This window comes from Dipodomys merriami, unplaced genomic scaffold (assembly GCF_024711535.1).
Source record: "Dipodomys merriami isolate MVZ:Mamm:240054 unplaced genomic scaffold, mDipMer1.0.p SCAF_16, whole genome shotgun sequence".
Lineage (NCBI taxonomy): Eukaryota > Metazoa > Chordata > Mammalia > Rodentia > Heteromyidae > Dipodomys > Dipodomys merriami.
Window position 1 is genome coordinate 9,603,188 of NW_027202937.1, and position 22,255 is coordinate 9,625,442.

The 22,255-nt window shown below is 56.3% G+C and overlaps 2 protein-coding genes across 4 annotated transcripts in view; one reads left to right on the forward strand and one right to left on the reverse strand.

Annotated features, from left to right (window-relative positions):
• The first annotated feature begins 1,417 nt into the window (after positions 1–1,417).
• Spdef (SAM pointed domain containing ETS transcription factor) lies at positions 1,418–18,153 on the forward strand. The gene is made up of 6 exons (XM_070023946.1): positions 1,418–1,813; positions 10,456–10,917; positions 12,682–12,879; positions 13,701–13,748; positions 13,856–14,002; positions 15,811–18,153. The coding sequence occupies exons 2-6, from the start codon at positions 10,479–10,481 to the stop codon at positions 15,987–15,989; spliced, it is 1,011 nt and encodes a 336-aa protein (XP_069880047.1). The 5' UTR covers positions 1,418–1,813; positions 10,456–10,478; the 3' UTR covers positions 15,990–18,153.
• Positions 18,154–19,217: 1,064 nt separating this feature from the next.
• Pacsin1 (protein kinase C and casein kinase substrate in neurons 1) overlaps positions 19,218–22,255 on the reverse strand; it is a 46,648-nt gene continuing 43,610 nt past the window's right edge. For all 3 annotated transcript variants that reach the window (XM_070023944.1, XM_070023945.1, XM_070023943.1), the window contains exon 10: positions 19,218–21,899. In XM_070023944.1, coding sequence (XP_069880045.1) covers positions 21,790–21,899 — 110 coding nt within the window. In that variant the 3' untranslated portion in view covers positions 19,218–21,789. The remainder of the gene's footprint in view (positions 21,900–22,255) is intronic.

Sequence of the window (22,255 nt, forward strand, 5' to 3'; positions counted from 1 at the left end):
GTGTGTGTGTGTGTGTGTGTGTGAGTGTGTGTGTGTGTGTGTGTGCTGGCACTGGGGCTTGCACTCAGGGCCAGGGCGCTGTCCCTGAGTATTTGTCACTCAAGGCTGGAGCTCTACCACTTGAGCCATTGCTCCACTTCCAGCTTTTTTTGGTGGTTCATTGGCAATAAGAAGCCCATGGGCTTTCCTCCTCAGCCTGGCTTTGAACAGTGATATTCAATCTCAGTAGCGAGGATTAAAGGCATGAGTCAGCAACATCCAGCTGGAGGATTGAATTTGAGGTCAAGCCTGGGCTACGTAGCTACGCTGTCTAAAATAAAACAACACAAAGCACAAACTTGTGTCCCAAGGAAAGGGGACGGAGGGGGGGGGGGGCTGATGACTGGATATTGGGGCCGAGTCACTGGCTTTCCCGGATACTCCATCCCCTCAGAAGCATTTATTGGGTCCTGCTTAGCCTTCCCCATGTTGTAGGTGATACTGAACAAAACTGTCGATAGCATGGACAGGACACGTCGTGCGGCTGGCGAAGGCCGTGCTCCGCGCAGCCCAGCCCGTCAGGCATCCGTAGCAGCCCAGTGAGCACAATGGGCATTCAGAAATGGGGAGGTAGGTCTTTGCACCTTTGGGGGGCTGGGAGTGGGGTAAGACCCTGGGTCACCTCCCCCCACCTTCCCTCCATCCCACCTGCACCTTCTCCGGGAACAATTCTGATAACGTTCTCTCCAGGGTGCCGGTGACGATAATGACCACACACTGGGCTCTCTGGGGGTGGCTGGGGGCGGGGAGGAGGGATGGTAGGCGGGTCCAACCTTCTTTGGAAGACATTGATTGGTGTAGATCAAGGAGGGTGGCTAGTTCTTCAAGCTCTGGAGTACCTGTGCTGTCTCTGGGCTACCCAGCTACTTTCAAAGTTAGATGAACAATGGACAGTGTCTAAAGTTCACTTACCCGGCTGGGAAGGGTGGGGGGGAGGGAAGCATTCTGAGATGACCCAATGGATATATCTCTCAGCTCAGCCCCTTGTAGCAGGAGATAACACTGATCCCTCCCCCAGGCATCTCCAACGCGCCCTCCATCCTGAGCCTTGAGGACAAGACATCACCTCCTCCAGGAAGCCCTCAGTGATTCACCTGTCTGCCGGATGCCTGGGCCCTCTCCTGACCCCTGGCATGGCCCCAGCCCAGGGCCCTCTGGTTTAGCTTTTGTGCCTTACTTGTAAGAAGGATCCAGTGGTTCCCCAGGGGGGAAGAGAAGAAGTGCCCTGGTGCAAGGGAATGGATCCCTGGGCCGAAGGGGAGGCCTTCAAGGGTTAACCAGGAGCCCGCCTGTGGTCTGAGGTAAGCAGGGAGTGTATTTGTTCAGGTAAATAAGGAAGGATTACTTATAATGGGAAACCAGGCCCAGCCAACTCTCCATCCCTCAGCCGCCTGACTTCCTCCCAAACATTCCTCCACTCCACCTGTCCACCCTGCCCTGAGCTTCAGCCCAAGGCCGTCCTGCCCCCGGCGCGGCCCACGCACGCCCCTCACCCTGCCCTCTGTCACTGTGCCAGCAGGTGGCCCTGGGCCTCTGCACAGACCGCGGCCCTGACACCTCAGCTGCTCTGATCACTGTGGAGGTGATCAGACCTCCCCCCTCCCCGTGGTGACAGGCCACCAAGGGCTACCTCTCCCCCCATCCCTGCTGGCCCTTCTTCTACCGCCCTCCCAGATGCCCGGCTGAGATACAGCGGTGGCCGAGGCTGCCCACACCTGTGGCCCCTGAGATTGGCACTGAAGCGACGACTCCTTGCTCTCCAGGCAGCCAACGGGTAAGTGCTGTGGGAGGCAGGGCTGTCCTGTCTGGAGCTTTTTCTGCCAGCTGTGAGGAGGCTGAGGACCTGGAACAGGACTTGGAGGCCCACTGTCCGGGCTTGGAACCCATCTTCCAGGATGCGGTGACCCCTTTGCCCTCAGAATCCTGTCCACTCCAGATTCTGCCCTGTCTTCCCCTCCTCACACCAGAGCGGGGCGCGGGGGCTCCCGTGTCCGGGTCTTGGCCCAGCCCAGCCTGCGTACACCGAGGGGAGGCAGCTGTCAGCCCTGTCCGTCCCTGGGCCCAGCCCGTTCTGCTCGGCCTGCCGCCCAAGCAGTCCTGCAGCTGCAGGGCCTGCTGCTCTGCCGGAGAAGGGGCTCCCCAGTTAGGAAGGTGGCTCAGTGGTAGAGTGCTTACCTTGCATGCATGAGGCCTTGGGTTCGATTCCTCAGCACCACATAAGCGGAAAAAGCCAGAAGTGGTGCTATGGCTCAAGTGGTAGGCGCCATGACCGGCCATAAACAAACAAAAAAAAGAACCAAGGGGGCTCACTGGGCCCCGAGACTGAGTGCAGGGGCCAGGGCAGAGCAGGAGAAACAGCCCAGAGCTGAGGAGAGGGGCTAGGCAGGGTGGGCACAGAGTCCACGGTCACTGCTAAGAGAACCGCCTGGGCTCTGGGGCATGTCGGGAAGCTGAGTGCCCTGTGAGTCCTGGTCTGGGTACCCGAGGAAAGCCACAATGGGGGAGGGTCCCCTCCACGGGTTCATTATTGAAATGGGGCCAGAGGGACATGGGTGGCAGAGCTGAGGGTTTGTGTTCTGGGGTACTCCTGAGGCTGTATGTTTATGTGAATGTGTGTGTGTATATGTGTGACTGTGTATGAAGAGGGGTGTGTGTGTGTGTGTGTGTGTGTGCGCACGCATGTGCAGACCCATTGAGCTAGCCCCAGAGTCCCATGCTTCAACCTACCACCCAGCAGCCCATACCCAGGCCACAGGCCTCCTCTGTGAGAGTCGTGGTCGTAATCCTCCTCCCTCGCTAGGACTGAGACTCACTTCCTGCCTCCACCTCCCCAGCACCCCCCAATAAAGCCACATCTCCCCAGCACCAGCTGCTCAGCTGAGTAAGAAAGCAAACAGGCTGCTGAGCTGCCCCAGGCCCAAGGTGGAGGAGACGCCCCAGCAGACAGGCGGACGAGGCCAGCCTCCAGCCGGCCAGCACAGCCTCAACAGGCCTGGTACCTGCAAGGGGGGGCCAGGAAGTCAAACCTGTGTCTCCCCACCTCAGCCCACAGACTAATGGGGGCACCGATGGAGTGTTGAGAAGGAAGAGTCTCACCCTTAAGACCATCCCTTTGCTGGGCTTGAGCCTGTCATCCTAGCTACTCAGGAGGCTGAGATCTGAGGATCGTGGTTCAAAGCCAGCCCGGGCAGGAAAGTCCATGAGACTCTTATTGCCAATAAACCACCAGAAAACCGGAAGTGGTGCTGTGTCTCAAGTGGTAGAGTACTTGCCTTAAGCTGAAGAGCTCAGGGAGAGTGCCCAGGCCCAGAGTTCAAGCCTCCCCCTCCTCCAAAAAAAAAAAAAAGATCATCCCTTCCCTGCATCGTGTGGAGGGGGGAGGGGAGTCCAGAGCTGAAAATTCAGTTCCTAGTAGACACTTTTATTTATTGCACAGGATCAGTTATAAAACACTCAGTGGGTGTTCAGATAGTGTGACTGGAAGGAAGCAGAAAGCCTGGAAAAGCCACTTACTAGTCCTGAGGCGGCAACTTAAAGCTGGTAGCACAGAAACAAACAGTTTGAGACTAAGTGACTTGTTGTAACCTGAATGGAGTCTCAGGCTGACTGGGGACAAAGGCAGGAGGGGGCATCAGGACCCCCTCTGTGAGCCTGGAAGAGTCACATTCCCTCCGTGCACTTGGCGTTCCTTGTTTGTGAAAAAAGAAGGTTAGATAAGGTAGTCTACCTTCAGGGAGGAAACAAAGGAATAAGGCTTTGAAGGCTGCATAGGGGTCGGTTAGCGATGGTCTGGCAGCCTGGACTTGCAAGCCTGTCTCCTAAGGTAAGAGGGAGTTGGGTAGAGCAGGAGTTCCTGGCTCTGGCTTCTCCTGGAGGGAAGGGAGGGGCAAATAGGAGTTAGCCACTGCCCTGGAGTAGGGAGCCTGGAGACCCTCAGGTCAGAGACCCAGGTATCCACTACCACACCCTCAGCTCTGGCCCGGAAGCTACCACCACTACCACGTGCTTCTTCCTCTCTTCTCATTTCTGCCCCCACTCTCTCCCGTCTCCTCTAGCCCTAGCCCCTCAGGGTGCCAACTTTAAGCTTGTTTGAGCAATCTGTGGGAATCCCCCCTCTCCCCCCTCTCAGTCAATCCCTAAACCAGGCAGCCAGCAGCCCACTTAACACACAGCACACACCGAGTCTCAGAGGAGACAGAGTCCCTGGCCCTAGGCCCAGAGCTAGAGAGTAGAAGGCAGGGCTCAACCCTACCCTGACCCTTTCCTTGTCCCCCATCCCCACCCACCCCTTCTCACCCACCCCCCTGCACCCAGCCAGGTGAGTGGCTCATCAGGTTTTCAACTACGATGCACAAAGCCAACTGTGTGGGAGCCCATCGCCCTGGGCCCTTCCTGACATTTAGTGGCTCGGTCTCCAGCTCCTTTGCATAGTCCCAGTGAGTGCCTGGCCAGGCTGGGTCTCCCTTCCCGCCACAGCGGCAGGGGTGATGATCTCTTCCTTCCTTTGATCATTGCTGGCCAGACAGGGACCTCAGTGTGGCTCTGATGGAAGAGGAAGGGACCACAGCGTCCCCAGAGCAGCAGGAGGACATGATCAGGACTCCTAGCCATGGAGGCCCCTCCTCCCTGAGCTCTGGGTCTGGGGAGAGGGGGCTGGGGACGGCTGCTCCCTGCCAGGTGCTGACCCATGAGACTGAGGAACAAGGATAAGACCTGGGACTCTTCCCTTTGGGGATAGCAAGTTGTTCTGAGACTACTGGGGTTCAGCGTATCCCTGCTCCCCACCCACCCCCAGGGAGACATGTCTTGCTGGGCTTCTCTATCTCTGGCCCTGTGAGCCTTGTTGGAAGGCCTCCTTGCGCGGTTCTTTCTGGATGTTGATGGTCTTAGGGTTGGGCAGCTTTTGTCCAGCAGTCCATGCTGAAGCTTTGTGCAGCACCTCTGCCTGCCCTGGTCAGCTCAGGAATGAGTAAGACTAGAGAGCGGCCCCCACTGTGCGGACTGAGGCCCAGGGTGCCAGCCAAAGTGCCCCAGGCAGGAGTGGCAAAGCCAGCTGCTGCACAGGGCAGAGCTTTGCCCCTGACATGTGGCAGGTGCTGGGAGGTGTGGTAGAGAAGTGGGGGCCGAGGAGGAGCTGAGGAGAGAAGGGGTGGCCACGTGGACAGCAGGGGCAGTGGACAAAGAGGCTTGCGGGGGGGAGAGGGGGGGGGAAGGGCAATGTGAACTAGATCAACACACAGTATGTGCTCAACCAGGGCTGAGAGAAGAAGTGAACTGTGGTTTCCAGAAACCTGGGAGCCAGGCAGACTTGTACTTGATAGCGTGGAATGAGCACCAGTCACTCTAAGCCCCAGGCTGGGCTGAGCTGAGAAAGGACCAGGGGCAGGAGGGTGGTGGCAATGGGGTCACCATAGAAACCTAGTCTAGGCTGCTGCCGTGGGTAGCCGGAGCCCCCTAGCTACTTGGGACCTGGCTCATCTACCCTTTGTATGCTGAGTCTTCCCCTTCTCCTTGGCACTGTGGCTTCTCTCCAAGGTGCTGACCAGCTGGAAGTTTGGGGGTGTGGGGGTGCAGGCCCCCTGCCCACTCTACATGGCTCTTGCCCAGGCCCTCATCTCATTCCACACCCCCAGCCTGCACAAGGAGTTTGTTTTCTCGTTTTGTTTTGCCATGCTGGGATTGAACCCAGGGCCTTGTGCAGGCTAGGCAAGTGTTTCAGCACGAAGCCCAGTGGGACAGGTAGACCGGGGCTGACAGCCAGGGCAGTGGGGAGCAGCAAGCAGGGATCAATTCCAGCCAGGACCGTGTCTTTCTGCATCAGGGCTGCTGGGAGCTGAGCCCACGGCTCTGTCATCCCGCCCTACCTGCTCCCCTCTCATGAGGCCTGGGCTCCAGGTCCACTGGGGTTGGGTTTCAGGATTGAGGGGCAATTGGGCATACTTACTCCCACCACAGTCCTCAGGAAGTAGAATCTAAGCACCCCCATGACTGCCCAGCCTTATGTAAATACCTCTCAGTAGCCCAGGTATGCTAAGGGAGGTCAGAGGTCAGAGGTCAAAAGGCAGAGACACATTCCTGACCCAAGCAGGGAGGGTTGTTAGGAGATGGCTGTGCTAACTTGGGTCCCTCTTCCCTTTCCCCTCCTTGGCCTTCCCAGGGGACCTGAAAGCAGGACTCTAAGCTGTGAATCCCTGCCCCGCCCATCTGGTCTTGTCTCCAGCTTGCCCTCCACCAGCTGTTACCAAACTTCCTTTGTGTGGAAGGGGAGCTGGGCTTCTGGGGCAGGCATGCTAAGCCTCCTTCTAGATCTACAGCTTAATCCAGGACAGAGCAGCTCGAGGTTTGGGAGCTGGAGGCATCACTCGGGAGACCGCAGCCCAGGGCTGTTGGCAGAGCCGTGGGGAAGGCTGGCCTGGGTCTCCAGGGGGTGGGCTCTTGGACCAGGAGCCAACTGAGCGGTGGCTTATGTGACCTAAGACCCTGGTCAGGCCCTAGTTCTGATATCACCTGGAGATTTAACTGCCTAGCATGATGGTGGGAGCAGGGGCAGTCACAAAAGAACTGTATGGAGGGCTTCTTGGAGGAGGAGGAAGAGGAGGTGGTAGCCCTTGGGCTGTCTGTGATGAGAAAGAAGGGGCATTTGGGACTGGTAGAAGATAGCCATAACTTGTGTACAGCGTGGGGCTGGGGAAGAATTGTCACCCTCATTAGAGCCTGGATGTGTGGTTACCCTGTGGATCCTGGCTGAGCCCAAACCCCACGCTAACCAGCCTGTGAATCCATTTCCGTCTCCAGGCTTCATTGCTTCTATCTATAAAATGATCCTGAATAGCTGGTCGCTTGCAGAGGTAGACACCCACCATCAGGATGGGGCAGGTCTGGAAATGGGAGCCAGGGAGGGCCTTGATCGTGGCAGTGGGGGTGTCTGATCAAACGGCATGAGAGGCCAATGAGCTCCACAGAGGTGGAGGAGCGCTGGAGGAGGAAGGGTCATGATCAGGAGGTACACAGAACCATCAGGAAGATGACAGGCCAGAGCAGGAGCCCCCAAGAGGTTGTGGTCTAAGGGACCAAGCCTGCATGTGTCTAGACAGGACCTCAGGAGAGTCCTTGAGCCTCACCTTTGTCATGCGTCGGGTGTCTGGGCTGAGTGGTCAGACGGTGGGGTGGAGGCCCAAAGCACACTGGATCCTTTCCTCCCGCACACAGCCATCATCTGCTCCTGCATCAGGAGGGGACCATGGGGACCCTGGCTCCACAGGGACCAGGTTCCTTCCTTGACATTTTGGAGCAGGGTAAAGAAGGATGGGAGGAGAGGGGATTTGGGGTTCTCAGTGGGTGATGAGGCCCTAGTCAGGCCTCGGCTGCCTCTCTCTCCAGCACTGCCCAGCTCAGCGCTCATCGATGGCCTTGCATCCCAGCCTGACCTGGCTGGCCCTTGTCCTGCCCATGCCAACCCGCTGGCACCTCATGCCATGGTGCCCAGACCCCCAGCCGCTGCCTCCTCTCCTACACATGGCTGAGGCCCAGCAAACAGGAGGCCACTCGGAAGCAAGTTCCCCTGCTCTTGGACAAGCTGCCTCCTGGCATGCGGCCCAGGGAGCTGGCAGAGACTATCCTAACGTGGCAGGCAGGGGGGTTCTGGGGACGTGGAGGGGGCAGGAGGAAGCGGGGGGTGGGGGGTGAGGGGAAGAAGAAGAAGGTGTGGTAGAGGCTCAGGGGAGGCTCTCCAGGGGTGGAGCTGCCTGGGGGGGGGGCATAGGCCTGGGTGTGGACCCAGGGGCAGAGCGGGCTGTTGGCACTGCGTGGGTAAATAATGTGGGCCCATGGCACACACAAGTGTTTACATAGAAGGACTTGAAATGATTCCAGGCCTGCCTTCTGTCCCCCGCAACCCCAGCCCCCCCATCCCTGCCCACCCCACCCACCCTGACCTTTTCTTCTTTGTTACTTAGAGGAACCCTTGACAGGAAGAGTTGGAACCAGAGGGAACACCCTCCTTTCTCATCGGCTTTCTCCCTAGCACAGGAAACTGCAGGGCTGCCATGTTAGGTTGGAAAGGTTGGGCACTAAACAGGATGGGCAGGTGGAGCTGAAATCCCACTTAGCCCTGTCCACCACGCTGCGTAGCCAGAGAGGAGAAGACGGCATTGTCCGAGTTCTGCAAGGGTTACCCATGGGCTGGCCACGGGCGGGCCCTGGAGCCAGAGGCATCTTCCAAGCTGGCTTCTTAACTCGCTCCACCTCCAGGGGCTAAGCCACGGCCAGCCACACGGTGAGACCGAGCAAGCCGGCTCCACAGGGGATGGGCCAGGGTGCCCGGTGCCCTCCCCACTGCCCCTCCACAGTGAATCCTGCCATAGAGAGGCCATCTGTCCTTGGACGTGAGCCTCCTCCTCCTCCTCTTCCTCCTCCTCCCTGCCAGCCGCTTCTCAAATTGAACTTGTGCCACACACCCTTGCCAGGCCTGCTCAACCCTGCTGACCTCCTCCAGCGTGGCAGAGGTGGCCTGAGGATCTGCGTGTCTAATGAGTGGCCACCACCTCTAAGCGCGCAGCTGAGTGCTCTGGGGAGGGACTTGAACCTCCCTCCCTCTGCACTTTGCCCTTCCACTGCCTATCAGCTCCACAGTGCTGGGGCAGTGGGGCGGGGGGCGGGGGGGCGGCGCGGGGAGGCTTGAATGCCTAATCTTCCTCTGCCTGTCTCCAGGTGTTGAATCTCAGGCTCACTAATCACCCACAACTTGCAGCCCTGGGGGGTTTGGTGATCTCCCGCCTCTTGCCTCACACATGTGTGGTCCATTGGAAGTCCTCAGAAAAGGATCTGGGCAAGATGGAGGACCATGAGGATCGAGGCTCCTGCTGAGACCCAGTGGTGCTTGGGGCAGCAGGGAAGGTGGACATCTGAGGTCCTGAGGGTCGAGGAGTCCCCGTCAGTGGCTCCTGCAGCCACCAGGGAGACAGGGTGGCATGACTTCCACGCAGCCGCACATCCTCAGGGCTTAGGCTCCAGGAGGAGAGCCCAGGGGCGCTGGAGAAGCACATGTTTTGAGGGAGGCCCAGGAGAAACAGAATGTGTCCTGGGTGTGTAGGCATGACAACTTCCAGTTGTTACAGGAGGGGGAGGGGCACTTCCAAAGTGCTACTGTCCATCAGGCACTGGTACAAAGGCTATGCCTAGAATCCTTGCTACTAGAGAGGCTGAGGTTGGGAGGATTGTGGTTCCAGGTCAGCCCAGGCAAGATGTTAATGAGACCCCTGTTTCTCTAGTGGGAAGCTGGATGCAGTGGTACCTGTGGGTCATCTGAACAATGCCAGGAAGCCTGAAGCAGGCAGACTGCAACTCAGGCAGAAGCAAAACCCTATCCTGAAATGAACCGGTGAAAAAACAGGGCTGGAGATATTATTTCCACAGCCTAACAAATGCAAAGGCTCTCAGTTCAAACCCTACTACCGCCAAAGGAAAAAGTAGTGCTACTCTGTGACTCTATTTGTCTCCCTAAAAGGCCCCCACATATAAGGGGATTATGCCCTACTCCCTTGGTCCTTTCTCTCTTTCTTTTTTGGTCAGTCGTGGGGCTTGAACTCTGGGCCTGGGCACTGTCCCTCAGCTCTTCAGTTCAAGGCTAGTGCTCTACCACTTGAGCCACAGCGCCACTTCCGGTTTTCTGGCAGTTAATTGGAGATAAGAGTCTCCTGGACCTTCCTGCCCAGGCTGGCTTTATTGTTTGGGGTTTTTTTTTACTGTATTTTTTTTGTCTTTTCTTTTTTGGTACTGGGGATCGAACCCAGGACGTTGCACTTGCTAGGCAAGAGCTTTGCCACTGAGCTACATCCCAGCCCCCCAGGCTGGCTTTAAACTGTGATCCTTAGATCTCAGCCTCCTGAGTAGCTAGGATTACAGCTCCTTGGTCCTTTCTTCTTTCCCTGGGTGGGTCAGGGAAAGTTCAGGACTGTGATTGTGGCGTCTTCCATCCCCTCTACCTTCCGCTGTCTAAGGCAGGATGGCAGACACCAAGTGTGACTACAGCAGGCTCAGTAGCTGGGAGGATTTGGAATTAGGGGCTCCTTGTTTAGGCCTCAGTTTACTCATCTGTCAAATGGGTGCCTTCCACGGTGGGGACCCAGCCGGGACCATTGTCTCAGAAGCCTGTTCTAAACATATGACATGGTCGGGACTGCTGTGCCCGGCCAACCTGCCTGCCATTTCCCATCTTGTTCTCCCCCTGCCCCCTCTACCCTTCCCTGTCTTTCCCAGCCAGCCCTCCTCTGCTCATTGCCCAGTGACCCAGAAGGCCCAGCCCTCTCCCAGGCCCAGCCCACTCCCACTGGGGCCCTCATCCTTGTAACCAGCTTAGTGGCCCCATGGGGATGGGGAGGCAGTCAGACCTGACTCTCCTTCCTCTCATTTCTGTAGACGCAGCTGCCAGCCCCAGAAGCATGGGCAGTGCCAGCCCAGGCCTGAGCGACATGCCCCCTGGCTGCCTGCTGCTACCCCCTGATACCCTGCTACGGACAGGCCTGGAGAAGATGGCAGCGGGGGTGGTGGGCCCTGAGAAGCGGGGCTGGAGCCCCAGCCCACCTGCCACGCCTGAGCAGGGCCTGTCTGCCTTTTACCTCTCCTACTTCGACATGCTGTGCCCGGAGGATGGCAGCTGGGGGGCCAAGGGCCCCTTGCTGAACACGGCCCGGGAGGAACCACCAGATGAGCCTGAGCAGTGCCCTGTCATTGACAGCCAGGCCTCGGCGGGCAGCCTGGATGTGGTGCCTGGCGGCCTGGCCCTGGAGGAGCACTCGCTGGAGCAGGTGCAGTCCATGGTGGTGGGTGAGGTGCTCAAGGACATCGAGACGGCCTGCAAGCTGCTCAACATCACTGCCGGTGAGCCTCTCCTCCCCATCCACGGCCCCCAGGAGGACACAGGCAGGGCTAGGGGGACGGGGATGATTCCTACCCATCTCTGCCTAGTGCCCCCACTTAAGTGCTTCCCTTCATTCATGCTGCTCCAGCCGCTTGTCCTGTCTGCTGCTCCTCAACATTCACCTCAGAGTCTTTGCACCTGTGGGTCCTTCGGCCTTGAACACTCCCACCAAATATCTACTCAACTCCTCACCAACTTCCGCTCCTGATTTAGAGGGTATCATCTCCATGAAGCCTACCCCGACCCCTTCCCCACTGAAACTCCTCCACCTGTTCCCCCCATCGGTCTCCCTTCTCCCCCAGCAATTATGACTGACTGCCACGCTTCCACATTGAAGTGTATACTATCCACATCCCCATTCTATTCTACACTCCTGGTTCCTAGGAGAGCACCCTGACATAATGGATGCTCAGTAAACAGCTGTCAAATAAATACAACTATAAACATGTCTTCACCTGCCAGCCCTGTTTTAGAACTGGGGAACAGACTGATGATCACATCACAAAGGTCCCTGTGCTCACGGGGCTACCATCTCCACCGGCCGGGCCCTGCAGTGTGATCACGGAGCTGGTACGGTGTGTGAGGGACTGCTGCGTCTCCATGCCTGTCCTCTATTGCATCCTCTCTCCATCGCTGTGCAGTCTTCTCACAAGATGGAGGAGCCTTCACACACGTCTCTACCTGAGGCTGTTCCTGTCCATGCTTCTGTCCTCATTTCCCACACCATGCCCACCCCACCCCAGGAAACTCTCCCATGGGGCCTCTTCCCCCACACCCATTCTCCGAACAATGGAGACTGGAACAAATCGTTTTGACCTCCGCAGGAAAATGGGTTTATTAAGTGGGAGCAGCCTGGCTTGCAGGTCACCCAGCTGGGGCACTGGCTTGGATCATGGTGTTCGCTTAAAGGTCCCACAGCAACCCTGCTCCCCAGCCTGGCCCTGGCTCCAAGTCTGTGCTCTCCTGGGCTCCCCCACAGAGCAGCTGCCCAGGGGACATCTGTGACCCAGCCAGTGACTCCTCTCTTGGCCCGAGGCCTGGAGCTTCCCCATAACCTCCCTGTGCCCTGCTGCTTATTAATTCCACCTGTGAGCTGAGTGGTTACTACAAAGCCAGCCCTTTGTTGGGTGCTGGTCAAAGGATGAGGTCTCTTGACCTTGGTTTCCTCATCTGTAAAGTCCCAGGATGGTGAGAGTAATATTGGGTTCCTCCTCCTCCTCCTTCTTCCTTCCTTTTCTTTCTTTCCTTCTTTCATTGGTCAAGGGGCTTGAGCTCTGGGCCTGGGCATTGTCCCTGAGCTCTTCAGCTCAAGGCAAATGCTCTACCACTTGAGCCACAGCGCCACTTCCAGTTTTCTGGTGGTTAAGTATCTCATGGACTGTCTTACCTAGGTTGGCTTTGAACTGTGATCCTCAGATCTCTGCCTCCTGAGTAGCTAAGATTACAGGAATGAGTCACCAGCACCGAGCTTACAGAGATAACTTAGGTTAAAGTTGAGTTTGTTTCAGGGCCCTGGCTCCTCCCTCTCCTTCTTCTCCTTTGGGGGGACATCTGCCTTCAGGGAGACCCTTGGGGTCCTGTCTGGTTGTGGCCACACTTTAAGGAGAACAAGGTCCTGGGCCACAGGACTCAGAGTTCCTTATGGGTTTCCAACCCCTGCCCCCCCCCACCTCCCCAGGGCCACCTTTGGCCACTCCCAAGCTGAGAGGGTGTCTCTTGCCCAGACCCCGGGGACTGGAGCCCTAGCAACGTTCAGAAGTGGCTACTGTGGACAGAGCACCAGTACCGGCTGCCCCCTGCAGGCAAGGCCTTCCAGGAACTGGGGGGCAAAGAGCTGTGTGACCTGTCTGAGGAGCAGTTCCTCCAGCGCTCACCCCTGGGTGGGGAGGTGCTGCATGCCCACCTGGACATCTGGAAATCAGGTAGGAAATGGCACAGGCGGGGCTCTTTCCTTGGCTGCAAGCTAGGGGCACTGAGTGGGCAAATTGGGCCGGGCATTACCCAAAAGATTGCCTGGCTTCTTTTTCCTTTTAAAGGAAAACAAAACAAACTTTAAGGATTTGTCTTACTTCATTTCGTAATTAAAAAAGTAGTGAAAAGGGCCAGAGGCATTGTTCAAGGGGTAAAGCTCCGCCCTAGTAAGCACAAGACCTTGAGTTCAAACTCCAAAACAACAAAACCCCACATCTGTGATGCATTCACACAACTGCCCTGTTGTTTTGCTGTGCTGTTTCCCTGGGTCAAGGCACCTGCTCTGAGGAGCCTGGAATGACTTAGGGGGACAGGACCACCACATGGTACATGACAGTGCCTGCTGGTGTGGGATGAAGAGCCAGGAGGTGCGGGATGAAGAGCCAGGAGGTGCTAGGTGGAGAAATGGGGAGATCAGAAGTGCCTGGTGAATTGGGCAGCCACAGGACAGGCTGCTGATATCATCATGCCAGGCCTTTAGCAAAGTGCAGATCTCAGCACCAGGAGCAAGAGGCCCCATTACACAGGTGAGGAAACTGAGGCACAGCATCTGAACAATCTGACCCTTGCAGGTTTTATAGGGCCCCAGCTCTGAAATCCTAACTCCCCTTCCACAAGCGGCCCCTGTAAGCATCTCGCCTCCCCACACTGGCCAGAGGCACGAAGCAGCAGGGGACACCCCTGTGGGGCTTCTGCACCCCACAGCCTCCACACTCCCCCTTCCCGCGTGGGACCTCTCCTAGGTCCACAACTTCCTCTCCTTGCCCTGCAGCGGCCTGCATGAAGGAGAGGACCTCGCCTGGGGCCATTCATTACTGTGGTAAGTTGGGCACGGGGCAGCGGGGACCCGCGGGGCCCCCAGGCAGGGCCATGGCTGGGGAGGGGCGGCCACGGCTGCCACTCATCCCCCCCTTCCCTGGCCTCCAGCCTCCACCAGCGAGGAGAGCTGGACAGACAGCGAGGTGGACTCATCGTGTTCCGGGCAGCCCATCCACCTGTGGCAGTTCCTGAAGGAGCTGCTGCTCAAGCCGCACAGCTACGGCCGCTTCATCCGCTGGCTCAACCAGGAAAAGGGTGAGCGGCCTGTGGACAGGGCGGGCACCACACCCGGAGGGCACCGCGGGGGGCGTGGCCTCGGTGGGAGGCACGGAGGGGCGTGGCCTTGGCCTGAGGGCTTAGGAGTGGGTGTGGTTGGTGGGAGGGGGATAGAGGCGGGGCAGGGGCTTGATGGGCGGGGATAGGGGGCGTGGCTTTGGGAGGAGGGCCTAGAAACTCCGCCTTTTGTTCCTTACTTCACTGGAGGCTGGAGGCGCTCCTTGGGGCTGAGTCCAGCCCCAGGGGCTGGGTCAGCCTGAGTCCTCAGCCTTCTCCTGGCCACGCCCCATCCTGTTTAGGACCCTCAGACCACAGGGTTCCTGCTAGATACAACACAGCAGGGGCTTCAGCCTGTAGGGAACGGTGTCACGCAGCCCTTGTCCTTCGTTGCTTGTTGAGGGGTGAGGGAAGAAAGGGGAAATGGAACCCGAGCCACGGGTCTAATACGAAAATTTCTAGTAGCCACATTCGGAACATTTGAAACAGCAAAAAAAAGTGAGTTAATTTTAGTAAGATACGTTGCACATCCTTAATCTAAAAATCCAAAATCCAAATCTTGATTTGTTTAGGGATGCTTAACCAACCAGTAAGTTTATGCAAATAGTCTAAGATCCTAAAACCTCCATCGCTGAGACACTTTTTTTTCAACATATAATAAGTATAAAAAAATTCTTGAGATTACTTGGCTAAGTCTTAGAAATCTCATGTGTTAAGATAGTTTCCATTTCCAAGCCAGGCATTGGTGGCACACACCTGTAATCCTAGCTACTCAGGAGGCTGAGATCTGAGGATAGCAGTTCAAAGCCATCCTGGGCAGGAAAGTCCATGAGACTCTTGTCTCCAACTAACCACCAGAAAATCAGAAGTGATGCAATGGCTCAAAGTGGTACAGTGCTAGCCTTGAGCAAAAAGAGCTGAGGGACAGAGACCAGACCTAGAGTTCAAGCCTATCACTAATTAAAAAAAAAAAAAAAAAAAGCTGGGTGCCATTGGCTCATGCCTGTAATCTTACTCAGGAGGCTGAGGTCTGAGGATCTCAGTTCAAAGCCAGCCTGGGCAGGAAAAGTCCATGAGATTCTTATCTCCAATTAACCACCAGAAAACTGGAAGTGGAGCTGTGCCTCAGGTGGTAGAGCACTAGCCTTGAGCTGAAGAGCTGAGAGACAGCATCCAGGCCCAGAGTTCAAGTCCCGTGACGGACAAAAAAAAAATCAGGGGCTGGGAAGGTAGCTCAGTGGTAGAGTGCTTGCCTCACATACATGAGGCCCTGGGTTCGATTCCTCCACACCACATAAGCAGAAAAAGCTGTAAGTGGAGCTGTGGCTCAAGTGGTAGAGCACTTACCTTGAGCTAAAGAGCTGAGGGACAATGCTTAGGCCCAGAGTTCAAGCCCCATGACTGATCAAAAAAAAAAAAATCACATATCCAGGGCATCTCAATTGAGACTAGCTACATGAGGCTTGTCAGTGCTCAACTGCCCAAGAACTACACATAGCTACCATACTTAGTGTGCATGTGAGCACTTGTATGGGTACACCAGGAGTTGGTGACTTCATAGCATTCTCCGCTATTTACTGGGCCTATAGAACATGTTTGCATACAGAAACTTAACCCTTACTCTAGCCAGGGAGTCAGTGTCCTGGTCCCCACAGCCCCTGCCTAGAGCTGAAGAAGGCCTTAACACTGGTTCCTTGAGTTTTCCACAAGATTGACTTGCTGGTCTCATCTTTCTTGCTGATGCCTTCCGTGTACACTCTGGCCTTCTTTGACCTCTTTTGCTCCCTTAGGCATCTTCAAAATTGAGGACTCTGCCCAGGTGGCCCGGCTGTGGGGCATCCGCAAGAACCGGCCTGCCATGAACTATGACAAGCTGAGCCGCTCCATCCGCCAGTATTACAAGAAAGGCATCATCCGCAAGCCAGACATCTCCCAGCGCCTAGTCTATCAATTTGTGCACCCCATCTGAGGGCTGAGAGAGCCCTCCCTTCTGCCCACCTCTGTCTCCACCAGGCCCTGAGCTTGAGGAATAGCTGCTGCTCCCAGGGCTTAAGGGAGCTCTCTGGGACCCCGGGACGGGGATGCTTCCTCTCAGGCCTTACCACTCATATGCACTGTCCCCTGGAAGACAAGAGGGAGCCAGGCTGCTCCCAGGGGAAGGTCCTCTCTTGGCCTTAGATTCACTGAAATTCCCAGAGCAGAGCCTGCAGTATGGCAGGGACTTAACCATGGCCATTTGCGGTGCCACCTTCTCTCTTCTACATCATCCTTGCCCACCCATTCTGCACCATGCCTGGCAGAGTGCTAAGAGACATCTTCAGTACCCTGAGTTGAGGAGCCAGATGTTGTCCAGAAATAAATAATAAAGATACAAGAGAACTGACAAGTCCCCAGTAACTGGGCACAGAATAGTCCAGCTCAGAGACCATCAGTGATCAAAAGTAGTTGTGGGCTAGGTGCCAGTGGCTCATGCCTATAATCCTAACTACTTAGGAAGCTGAGGTCTGAGAATCTTGGCTGGAAGGCAGCCCAGGCCAAAAAAAAGTCTGTGAGATCTTTATCTCCAGTGAACCAGCAAAGAGTTAGAAGTGGAGCTGTGACTTAAGTGGTAGAGCGCCAGCCTTGAGCAAATAAGTTACGGGACAGGGCTGGGATGTAGCTCAATGGCAAAGCACTTGCCTAACAAGTGCAATACCCTGGGTTCAATCTCCAGTACCAAAAAAAAAAAAGAGACAACACCTAGGGCCCGAGTTCAAGTCTCAGTACAGGCATGAAAACAAAACACAACAACAGAACAAAAGTGGTTGTGGTCATCGGGGCCTGTGATGGTCAGGAGAAACCTCCTGGGAGAATGTGGCACTGAGCTGTGACTAAAAGTTAAGGACTAGCTGGTTGGAAGAAGCTTATGGAGGAGGCAATGAGCCCTCCAGGCTGAGGAGAGGCTAGATCATCTAATATCCTTCATCCCGTGCGGGCTGGAAGGGGGAGGTGGGCTGGGAAGGAGGGCCAGCACACAGGTCTAGAGAGGAGGGAGGCCTCTGCATCTTGCTGTACTGTCAGGCAGTGCCTGGTGCCTGGGATGGGCCGGGGGGCCCAGGCCCTTGTCTCTAGACCCTGGCTTTGTGTACTCAGTGAAAGAGAGCGAGGCTTATTTGTAATTTCTGCTTTGTGAAGACCCCACTGGTGCCGTCCATGAAGCTGGGAACCCAGGGCATGGACATGAGAACTGCCCTCAGTGCTGGGGAGCAAGAGGTGTGTTTGTGCATGGTGGGGGACCAGGCCTACCATCCACTCTCCTGACAACACAGCCTCCTCATATTTCCCCAATGTTTATTCATGTGTCCTGAGGGCCCATTATGTGCTGGCTTTTTTGTCACTGATTTCAACTATGAAGTAGGTGTCTCCCATTTTGCAAAAGAACAGCAAAATGGTTAGGTGATGCTCAGCCACACAGCTGATCTGGAATTGAATAGCAGAATCTGGAGCTGCACCCATGCCCATCTCTCCCCAAGGACAAGGCTCTCCCTGCCCCTCCACCCTACCTGCTCCAGGACTGGCCCACATCTCACCGTGTTATACTCTTAGCTTCTGAGGCCAGTCTTCCAAGAGGCAAGCAGGGAGCCCATGCCACCCAGACCACCAAGGGTTAATCCTTGCCCTGTATTGCTAACTTCTGCCTCCAGCCATTTTATTGTCTTGTAGAAAGTTCACTCCTGGCACTGAGCAAACAGCACTCTGGCATCTGTCAGCTGGGATTGGACCCAGAGCAGGAGGGGCCCTGCCTCAGGCCTGTGCCTGGCTGGATCCCGGCTGTCTCCCATCCCACAAGGAGGGACACACTGGGACCCTGGCCAGAACTAGGCTCAGCACTGCCGAACTAGTTTTGTCTCCAACCTGCCTGCCCTGCCTCCCACAAGTTCCTGGAGACACCTGCTTGAGTATCCCAGCTAGGCCTGGGCCTCAGCTCAAGCAGGACTGGGGAGGAGACTGGGTAGGAAGATAGCCACGACCATCTAGAGCCACCTTGAGACCTGGCAGAAGTAATGGGATCCAGGCTGAACCTGTGACTCATGTCTCGTTCCAGAAGAAATCTAGCTGGGATTGGAGGATAGTGGAGGTGGGGGGGGGGGCAGGAAAAGGGCCTGGATTGGACCTAGCAGAATCATCAAGAGTCCAGCACTTTGGTGTTGCCACTTGCTTTACAAATCAAAACTTGGGCTGGGAATGTGGCTTAGTGGTAGAGTACCTGCCAAGCACACATAGAGCCCTGGGTTTGATTCCTCAGTACCAAATACACAGAGAAGGCTGGAAGTGGCACTGTGGCTCAAGTGGTAGAACACTAGCCTTGAGCAAAAGAAGCTCAGGGACAGTGCCCAGGCCCTGAGTTCAAGCCCTAGGACTGGCAAAAAAAAAAAAAAAAAGTCAAAACTACTTGGAGCCAGGTATCAGTATCCCAAGCCTATAATACTAGCAACTTGGGAGGCTGGGCTGAGCTCTGAGGATCTCATTCATTCAAAGCAGACAAATTTGAGAGACTCTTATTTCCAATTGGCCAGCACAAAGGCCAAAAGAAGAGATATGGTTCAAGTGGTAAAACACCAGCTTTGAGCAAAAAGGACAAGTGAGAGCACAGGCCCTAAGTTCAAGCCGCAGGACTGACACAAAACCAAAGACAAATTTTAAAAAAAGGAAGAAAAGAAACCCTACTTGGAGGCTAGGGCTAGGGCTGGTGGCATGGTGCTAAGTGCTTGTCTAGCAAGCATGAGGCCCTGAGTTCACCCATGAACCATGAATGTGCATATTTATTTATTTTGCAGGGCTGGGGATGAAACCTAGAGCCTCAGGTGTGCTCGGCAAGCACTCCATCACTGAGCTGTACCCCAGCCCTTGAACCAAGAATTTGGGACCTGAGTGTCCTGGCTTACCTGGTCAGTACTGTCACTAGATGCCCAGCACCTGAGGTCAGAGCCTCAGAGGTCTTTAACAAGACTAAACAGACAGGACCTGGGATCCTAGGTGGTGAGAAGCTCAGCCCTCAGTCCCTTGGGTTGATGATGGTCAGCCAAGACAACATCTTGCAGGCCAGGGTCCACATGCTTAACAGACAGCCCACCACGGAGTCCTCAGAAGGCCCACAACCCCCACCCCACCCCAGGACTGAAGACACACAGACTCAAGATTGACACGTCCAGGCAGATTGACACAGTTCTGGGTTTTATCCACAGTCATACAGTCACAACTGATATATAGATATATATATTTGTATTTATATACCTTTAAATTACACAATCATGTACAAAACAGGTGCATTGCTGAGAGCACAGCACTTCTCGGAGTTTCACAAGTGGAGGACTAATGGAATCAGGAAGCCGAGGGTGGCGGACGGCGGTGGCGGGTGGCAGGGCAGCTCTGGCTCCTGGCATAACCAGGCTGCGGAATGGTGGTTAACTGAAACACATTACTGGCTGAGCCCCGCCAGGGCGGCCCGTGCAGCATCGAGGGGGCAGCGGGCTGGGGCTCCTGGACGAGGTGTGGGCACAGCAAGGCGCCTGGCCCCGTGCTCGCTGTGGGCGCCCTGACGCCAGCGCTGACAGGTGGCGCCAGGCCCCAGGCTCAGGAGACTTACAGGTAGGAGACACTCCCAAGTTGGGGTCCTAAGGAGCTTGGGGACCCGGGGGGGGGGGGTGGAGGGAGAGAGAGAGAGAGAGAGAGAGAGAATCCCAAACGGAGCTATGGAGATTGCTGCTCCAAAGGGGATACATTTTCCAGTCCCTGCCCTGCAGTGGGCAGCCAGGGTGCTGAGAGGGACAGGCCTGGGGTCCAGCCAGGGTCACAGCCCCTACCCAGGTACTGGGAAGCCGGTAGCACAGAAAGGGGGAGCCCAGGCCCCAAGGTGCAAGTGTGGCGGCTTCTTGCTTTTCAGCTGCCTTCTGCCTGGGGGGAAAGCAGGAGCTCTGGGGGTGGGACAGGTGATTGTGGCCTTCAAAATTTGGCTTCAGGCTCTGAGGGGCCCAAGGCCCATATCTCAGACTGCAGCAGAGAGGCCCAGAGATCAGACAGTGATTAAGAAAGGGGTGCTGGCAGCTGGGGGTGCTTGCCTGTCCCTGGAGTGGCTCCACTCTAGGTGCCCGGGCTTGTAGCCCTCTGCCAGGGCTGCCAGGGCTGTAAGAACCCCCAGGAAGCAGAGCAGAGCTGGGCTCTACTACTTCCTAACCGAAGGTGGAGAGGCTGGGGTAGCACACTCTATCTGGAGGCCGAGGCCACCTGGGGTGAGAGGGGAGGGCATGGATGGCTGCAGCCCAGAAGCCAAACAGTGGCAAATTCCTGTGGGCAGACTTCTCAGGCTCAGGCCCCAGAGGTCTCCAAGAAACTGCTCCTGCTGTCTCTTGTCTACCACTTGGGGTCTTGTCCCTCCCTCAGTCTGCCTTCCAATCCCAATCTACACCCAAGGAGAGCTGCTACCTGGTACTCTGGTGTCACTGCTCTTGACAACCAAAGGACCTCTCCTACCCCAGGGGCTTTTAACTGAGACCCAGGCTTGGGGAGATGGGGAGCAAAAGGAATGTTGGTGATGGGTGGAGTAACAAGGAAGATGTGGAAACCATCTTGCTTCGGAGGGTCAGATCTCCTTTCTGCCAATCCCAGCTTCAGGCTTCCCCTGATGGACCCAGCCTGGAAGCTCCCATGAGCCCTCCATCTCCCAAGCAGACTTGGAGGGTGTGGAAGGGATGTTTAGGCCAAGAGTTATGCAGGCACAAGCCATGGTTTCACGGAGGATGCTAAGCCCAGTGAGTCTACAGTAGAGGGTGGATGGGTGGGCAGGAGGCCTCCTCCCCAGGAAATGGGAGGAGGCTGCTACTGTTGCTGGCTTTGCCCTGGGTTTGGGGGTTAAGCTCCGCCTGGTGCCAAAAGACTTACGAGGGGGAAGGGGCAAAATCTCTGCAAGCTACTGGGTGAGCATGGCTCTGATGAAGAGCCTCTCTCCACAATGCTGGCAGGAGAAGAGCCCATACAGGGTCTTGGTCCCTCAGATGAGGCGAGCATTGGAGGGCTGGGACAGCCTGGGCTGAGGGCCACGTCCGCCTCCCCTCACCTTCTTACGTGCCGAGTACTCCATCACTTCCTCTACACCCTCCAGCCCATCACTCACCATGCCTCGGGACCTGCTACAAACCTCCGCAGGGAAGGATGATGACTCTTCCAGCCCCACAGGTCCCAAGACTGGGGCTGAGGAGAAGAAGGGCTCGTCCAGGGCAGAGTGGAAGACTAAGGGCTGGGAGGCCTCCCTTACTGGGGTCTAGAGGAAAGGCCTTTGAGAACGGGGTGGTGTTAGAAGCTGGGGGAGGGGCGGAAATGGGGAGAGGAGAGGTTAGGAAGCCAGCCTCAGACAACAGGGGCGGGTGCTGGCAGCCTGGGGGTGGGGTGGAGGAGGGGCAGTGAGGCAGGATAGAAGGGTCCAGAAGACATCCCTCAGGGCTCAGGAGACTCTTTGGTGGACTCTGAAGAGCAGATGTTGTGATGTTGGACTCGGTCCTAAGACCCTCCCCGACCCTGGGGCCATCGCGCTAAGCCCACCACCCTGGCCTCCAGGTGACCCTGCAAATGCTCTGTCTCTTTGTATTTTTTTTTCTTTTGTTCTGTTTTGACTTTTAAAAAAATAAAAGCTTGATCGGAAAATATGTCTGGAACTCTATGGCAAGGAGGAGACGAGGGTGGGAAGGGAGGGGCGGTGGCGGGTGAGGAGGTGGGTTGTGGAGTGGGCAGGGCGGTTAGATGGCCTCCACGTAGTTGGCAGGGTAGAGGCCCAGCTGCCCGCTGTCAAGCCGCCCGCGGCACCAGCCCTGCTCATCCTCCTCTCCCAGCTTGGTGAGCTCGTCTCCTGGGAAGGGAGATGCAAGTAGCCTGTGTTGACAGGAGCTTGGGGAGGAGCCACCCCTCCTCAACACTTCCAGGCTAGACCAGCCCTCCACTGCCCCCTCCCATTATGCTCTAAATTGTTGACTTGGGTCTTAAGATTCTGGCCAAGCCCCATTCCAGTCCCACCCAATATCTCTGTGCAGCCTCTGGCACGGGTCTCTGACCTACCTTGAGCCATCACTTAACCTGGTCTGGACCCTACTCTCAATATACAGATCCTGTCCTGGCCCATTCCCAGCAAATCCGTGGAAGTCCTCTCCTCAGACCCCGCCCTCAATCCCATACCCAATCCTGGCTCAGGTCTCTTCCTCAGGCCCT